This window comes from Lolium perenne, chromosome 3 (assembly GCF_019359855.2).
Source record: "Lolium perenne isolate Kyuss_39 chromosome 3, Kyuss_2.0, whole genome shotgun sequence".
NCBI lineage: Eukaryota > Viridiplantae > Streptophyta > Magnoliopsida > Poales > Poaceae > Lolium > Lolium perenne.
Genome location: NC_067246.2, coordinates 263,744,494 through 263,751,353, shown reverse-complemented (window position 1 = coordinate 263,751,353; position 6,860 = coordinate 263,744,494). Strand labels below are relative to the sequence as shown.

The 6,860-nt window shown below is 51.7% G+C and overlaps 1 protein-coding gene across 1 annotated transcript; it reads left to right on the top strand.

Moving 5' to 3' along the window:
* The first annotated feature begins 378 nt into the window (after positions 1-378).
* LOC127344119 (uncharacterized) lies at positions 379-2,166 on the top strand. The gene is made up of 2 exons (XM_051370337.2): positions 379-622; positions 719-2,166. Exons 1-2 carry the CDS (start codon positions 448-450, stop codon positions 2,146-2,148), a joined length of 1,605 nt encoding a protein of 534 aa, XP_051226297.1. The 5' UTR covers positions 379-447; the 3' UTR covers positions 2,149-2,166.
* Positions 2,167-6,860: the final 4,694 nt, after the last annotated feature.

Below are 6,860 nucleotides of genomic sequence, written 5' to 3'. Positions count from 1 at the left end.
CGGTCCGAATCAAGGAAGAAAAGCTGGAGAAGTGGATGGAGGCGCGCGAGAGAGAGAGAGCCCAAAAGAGGGTGCGGGGAATCTGCGTGGTAATGAAGCAGGAGGAGGCGCGGGGGAGCTGCACGGCAAGGACGCGACCGAGAGCGTCGGCATGGTGGTCCGAGATGTAACGGCGACGCTGGAGAGGGGAAGGAGACGCGGAGTGAGCGAGGAAGAATAGGCATGGACTGAGGGACTTGTCGGAATTTTCCGAGGTTTTTTTTGCAAAATAACCCGTGAGACAATTTTCGCGGGACGGACCGACGGAGGGAGTAGAATAGACCGATCAGTGCACGTTTTGGGAGGACTCAAAATTCTTCTTAATAATTACCAAGTACCGAACCGTACGGTTGGATTGCTGCATCCCATCCCCTTTTCTTCTAGGTATATCCGGCGGCGCAGGTGGCGATGCTGTCGTCGGCATGCCGGTGGATTTGGCAGCGGCCGGCGTCTCTTTCAGATCTATGGCGCATTAATCAGATCGCCGGCACCTCCTCCTCCTTATGTCCGTCGGCACAGGAGATGACTGAGGCACCAGCGATATGGAGGCGGTCGACGCGTCCTCCCTTCTCGTTCTCCCGAGGTCAATCTTCTCCTTCCGGATTTCGTGGTCGAACGCCTCTGCAGCACATCTATCAGTTCTCCGGCAGCTTATGCCAATATCTGTGGGCATATGTAGGGTGGTGGCTTCGACCGGCAGCACGGGAAGGTCGGATTTTGACCCGTCCCGAACCAGTCAGACTCAATTATTCTGGGGCGAGTCAGCTTCGCCAGTTTGGCGCAGCAAACCAGCGGCCGACGCCTCTTTCAGATCTCGGGCACGTTCCTCGGATCTCCAGCACCGACTCCTTCCGATTTCCGTCGGCACAGGGGATGACGAAGGCGGTGGCATGGTGGCGGCCGAAGTCTCCAACCTTTTTGTTTCGAGGTCAGGCGTCTGCTCCTGGTTTCCTTTCCGAGGTGGGTCAGGCTCGCCAGTTTGGCACAGCCAAACAGCGGCAACGGCAGACCACGAAGCTGCATCTGTACTTGGTACTTGATGACCACGTTGACGGGTTCAGCATCCACAAGCTGGACATAGACGATGACCTTGGCTGCGGCGGCTCTTCTGCACGGAACCCACTTCGCTTCTCAGAGCCACCTGTCCTCCGCATAGGGCCTCCAACAATTGGAAATAGGGCACAGTTTGCTGCCCTTGGGAGCCACATCGTAGCCACATGTCCCTACGCCCTTGAAATACCAACAGTACAAGAGGCCCATGACAGTGTTACGCTCATCTTTGACACCAAGACAGCTAAGCTTATTAGGTCAACGATTTTACCGAGCGGCCTAATAGAGTGCTATGACGCTGCCATAGCCGTCAGGAACAGGCTCTATGTGTTGGAATCATATACGGACAGCAACACCGGCTTGGACAGTTTATATTTCTTTGGAGGCTTTCACTGCCTTTCTGCAGATCCGAATGATGATGACAGAGACTGGAGTTGGCTACCCTTGTTCAAATCCTCGCAGTTCTCTTGGAGTTGGTATAAGACCCCACCTGACTTTCCCTTTGATCCCAAGTCTATTACTTCGCTTGCCGTTCACCCTCGATCCGGCACCATATTTGTGTCCGCTTGTCGGCAGCAGGTCTGGGGTACATTTTCCTACGGCACTAGAGGTGGTGGCCAGTGGAAGCGCCGTGGTAATTGGGTGCTGCCATTCAAAGGCCCTGCCCACTATGATGATGTGCTGGGCGCATGGGTCGGGCTCCACACCCACTCTGTTGTCACAAATGATGCTGATGGGTACCTTTGCGCATGCCACATCATGTCTGGCCGGCAGCCGCCCAAGTGGAAAGTAGGCAGGGAGAAGCTTTTTCTAAAGCACCCACACTGGAGACATGTGGATGCCAAGCTCGTTCACATGGGTGAGGGCAGCAAGTACTGCCTCGTGGAGCGCCTCGTACCCGAGGGAGGGCACAGGATGAATTATGTGCTTCGTGTGACCACGTTCATTGTCAAGTATACTGAGGATGGTGAGCTCAGCACCACGGCTCACCGCCCTGCTTGCTTCTATAAGGCGCCTAGCTATCATTATTGTTTCGATGTGCAAGCGTTTTGGATGTAGTCCATGCTCAATCTTGTTCATGTATTTTTTTTTTGACTGTAACTACGGCGGGCATAAGCCAGCCTGAACAAATATTCAGCCAAGTCTCAAGTACAGAGTCAAATTACAAGTTTGAAGGAGAAAAGAGAAAACAGAAATGACACCGCCAAGCCTAGCAACTAAGCATCCAGCAACAAAGGAACAGACCGAGAAGAGCAGGGAGGAGTGTTGAAGGATAAGCCGAAAGGATCTTGAAGTCGAGGCAACGCAAAGAAACGAAACTCGCTTGCCCAGCGATTACTCTACACCTTGAAAGAACTAGGAGCGTCGCAGCCATTGTCGAAAGGCATCCCACTACCGAGGTCGTGACGCGACACCGAGAGCCGCAAACACCACCGAAGGGCAGAGTTCCACCAAGACAGTCGCTGCACATCCTCTTGGCCTCGAACTAGGAAGGTCGCAACAGCCGTCGAAGGGCATCCCGCTGCCGAGGTTACATCGCGACACCGAAAGCCGCCGACATCACCGAAGGGCAAAGTTCCACCGAGACGAACTCCGCACTTCCTCTTGCCTCCGCCATCACCGAATGAGCAAGCCTGGGCACAACACGAGGCAACGAGAACCTCATACGCCATCGAAGGACAACAATCACCGAGACTGCACCGAAGACACGAACATCCCTGAGAGAAGGTCAACCAAAGCCGCATCCACGCTCCGGCCAAGCCAAACAACCACTTGTCTCCCAGCAACGCCAACCAACGAGCACATAGTGGCAGCTCCGAAGACGATGCCTCCACCGAGGTAAGCGACGTGAAGCGCCGCCATCGCCGGATCAAAGAGATCAAGGGTTTCCCCCCAGGAGAAATGCAAAGCCTGACCAAGGAAGAACTAGAAGTCCCCGAAACACCGCCTTCAAGAAGGTTGCGGCACCCGTGGGTGTCGCCGGTGTCGACTCCGACAGGAGTAGGACTTTCGTCCGGACAGCAGCACCTCGGCAAACCTGCAACCGCCCCGCCAAAGTGCTCAAAGAATTGAACATTGCCGCCGCCCTCAGGGATGACTGCATCGCGTCAACGACGCGCCAGAGCTGGAGAGGGCGGTCTGGCCACCCGCCGCCGGCAACCAGAAGAATACCGGAGGCTCACCTGTCCTCCAAGCATCCGGCCGTGCAGCGCACGCGCGTCGACACCGCCCGCCGCCGCGCCAGCCCGCGCCGTCCCTGCCGAGCGGGGGGAGAGGAAGCCCCGCCGCCGCCAACGCCGACCGGGCTTCGCCCGTCAGCGCGCCCCGGCGGCGGCGAGGAGAGGGGTGGAGGCGGAGGGTGCGGGCGCCCCGGCGGCTAGGGTTTCCCCCCGGTCGCCCGCGGGAGCGACGCGGGAGGGGATAAGGTTGGGGGGATGTAAAATGAAATTCAACATATTGTATTTGCCATACATTCATGGTTTCTGCGCGCTTTTCCCTCGTTGTATTTGATGAGCTGGTGTTTAGATACTTAATAATAGTAAGAGCTAATGTTTGGTATCAAATTTGACAGTGGCTCTCTTTTATCGATTCTATGACTTTGTTTTAGTACATCAAATAATTTGCTCCCAAACAAAATGTTCCTCATAATATATCAATGCCTGGTTATCTTGTTATTGAATTTACTCTTGCTTTAGAGTAGCATTCCTCAAATGATACCGCCTTGTTTGGTTCGGGTATACTTTCTTTTAACTTCTGTGCAAGTTTGTAATTTTGTTTCACTGTGTAATATGATGAAGCCTGATCCATTTGAGTATTGCTTGTATAGTTATTTCATTACCAGAAGCACATGAACTGCAGATGTAAGAGCATCTCCAGCCGCGTCCCCCAAACCGCGCCGGATTGAGCGTTTGGGGGACGTGTTTTGTTCGTGCCGCGTTTGGGGACGTTGCTCCCCAGCCGCGTTCCCCAAACGCCTCCCCCAAACATTTAAAATACTTTTTTTGGCATTTTTATTTTAATTTCCACAAACTAATACATAATTGGGAACGTGGTTTACACGAAGACATAGTTAAGAACATGGTTTCCACAAACTAATACATAGTTTAAACCATGGTGGACACAAATATAAAATATTGCAAAAAAACTAAACCTAACTAGGCTGTGCATCGAAGGTTTCCTGTGTTCGCTGCTAAGAAAGAACACTCGAGGGCACACCCAGTCACCCAAACTACCCAGTCACCCAAACTGGAAAATCCAGCGGGAGGATGGTGCCCTTGTTGGTTCTACCGATGAGACGAACATCCAGAAACCTTAGTGCACGTATTCGCTACGAAGAAACAACACTCAGTCGTCCTCCTCGTCGGTGATGTCGCCGTGGTAGTTCCGGCGGCAGCGCGTCTCGTCGAAGATCTTGACGCTCATGTCCCCGTCGCCGAAGTAGGAGAACAGGAGGATAAAGCCGGATTCGAGGCTGTGGTGGCGCGCGAACTTCTCCCAGCCGATGTTGAGGTACATCTTGCCGCGCGCGTCGTAGATCGCGTCGACGATCCACCGGTAGTAGCCGCACGAAGCCTCCCGCAGATGCATCGTGCGCGGGCGGTCGTCGCTGGCGACGTACTCGGCGAAGGAGTCCGGCAGCCTCTGGATGCCGCGCGGGTCGCCCTTGAGGACGAGGACGAACTCAAACAGCACGTCCGGCTCCACGTCCATCTCCGACGGTGAAGACAACGACGTGGGAGGCGACGTCGAGCGTTCAGCTCTGCCGCGGCCATGACCACGACCACGGCCGCGAGGTCGGCCTCCGCCTCTACCAGACACAGCGTCGAGTCTTGTTGAGATGGTGGCGGCTAGGGTTTGGGAGAGAGGCGCTAGGGTTTATGTGTGAGAGGGACGATGAGAGGCGGCCCTTTTATAGGCCGGAGGGAGGCGGAGTAGCGGTGGCGCTCATTAACGCCGGCACGCAGAGCTAGGCGCGACAGGACGCGTCGCTGCGCCTCTGCGGGAACTGCACCGTCGCTGCAACGCCAATAACTTCCGTCGCGAGGTAGGCGACGGTTAGGTTAAAATTTATTGTACCGCTGACGGGTCGGCCCCGCCACTCCCCGCCTCGCTTTTCGGTGTGTCCGGCGTCCCCGGAGCGTCCCCTGTGGGACGGGGACGGGCTCAGGGCGCCGGACACCGTATAGGGCCGCGCCGAACGAAAATGGGCTTTGGGGGATGCGGCTGGAACAGATTTTTGGTCCGGCGCGCCCCAAATTGCTTTGGGGGACGCTTTGGGGACGCGACTGGAGATGCTCTAAAAGTTAGACAAATCTTACAGAAACTCGGAGGTTGTTAAGAATTGAAAAACCTAGGTTTGCTAGCCTCTGGAGTTTGTGAAGCAAAAGGAGGAAAGGTAGATGTAATAACCCAGAACATAGGAATAACGAAGGGTAGATTTAGAAATGGGATGTGCATTTCATCGCAAAACGGAGGAAATTTTCGCGCTTTATTGCAACTAAACCTAAGAGGGATCGAGGTTCTCTCTCATTTTGCACTTAGGGTTAGGCAATGTGAGTTAGGGAAATTTCGACATGATCTCTTTTGTATCTTGTTGATTTGGGGAATTGATTTCATTTGACAAGTGTTAATACATTTAACAATAAGCATTGAACAATATAAAAATAGAATTCATAATTTAAAACACAACTTATGAATTCAAACAACTTTGAATTTCAAAGTGAATCATAAATACAATGTTTATTCCAGAATATAAATATTACATAAAGCAAAAGCTCATAAACAAAAACTTGGGCTTTATTGATATCACAACACAGATTACAAAGTCTTTACAATATTCTTGATACAAGAATTAATGAATAATAAACAGAAATGAAAATAAAGATTACAATTTTGCTCCTAAACTAAAACCTAGACTAAATGACTTGGAGAATATCTTCTGGTCATGTCCATCTTCAAAACCTGCAAAATAAAGCACCAACACTAGCCAGAATGTTAGTGTTAGCAACAGATTCAGTTTGGACAGTTAGAAAAATAACACAAGATTTAGTTTGGACAGTGCAAAGCATCACAAGACACTTGTGCTTGTCCAAAACTATGGACAAGACAAGATAAGGGCAGCAGCAGACCAAACCTGAGCACACACCAGGGCTCAAGTTTCAGATATGAGAGCACACAGCTCAAGTGTCTTTGGGCAAGCAACAAGGCCATGCATCAGCTTAGTCACCAAGCAAGCCAGGCTTGTGTGTCAATGCTAGGATAAAAGTAGGGTTCATATAAAAGGAGCACAAACCCTAGAATCAGTGACCAGTCGACCAGATAAAGATTCACCAGGTAAGGGTGAAGCAAGAACAAGCTCAGTTCATCCAGTTCTTGAGCAAGAACAGAACCAACACACACAACCACTCAAACCACCAGGGATCATGGTGACCTGAGAAGATCATCCAAGATCTGGAGGTGAAGGGCCGTGACACAAACCCAAGTCTGCATCAACAAAACATTTCTTTCTAGGAGCTGGAACAAGGTATACCTAGTTCCTGGAAAAGATCCAAGGGATCTAATCCATCATATGCATGAACTAAGCATTGGATGAGCAGATGCTCATATGGGTAGATCATCACTTGGTTTTTACCAAGGATTACTGCCAGTCAAAAGCCACTAAAATAAAAAGGCATCCAGATACAGATCTTGTACACAGACACTAGCAAGATCTCATGCACAGATAGCACCAGTAGATGGCAAAAATTAGCAGCTAAGACTACACAGTAAAT

Excerpts from the sequence above, each read along its gene's own strand:
- LOC127344119 (XM_051370337.2), top strand. The coding sequence starts at position 448 with ATGCTGTCGTCGGCATGCCGGTGGATTTGGCAGCGGCCGGCGTCTCTT. Across the intron at positions 623-718 it reads TCCCTTCTCGTTCTCCCGAG|GGTGGTGGCTTCGACCGGCA; the intron begins GTCAATCTTCTC and ends GGGCATATGTAG.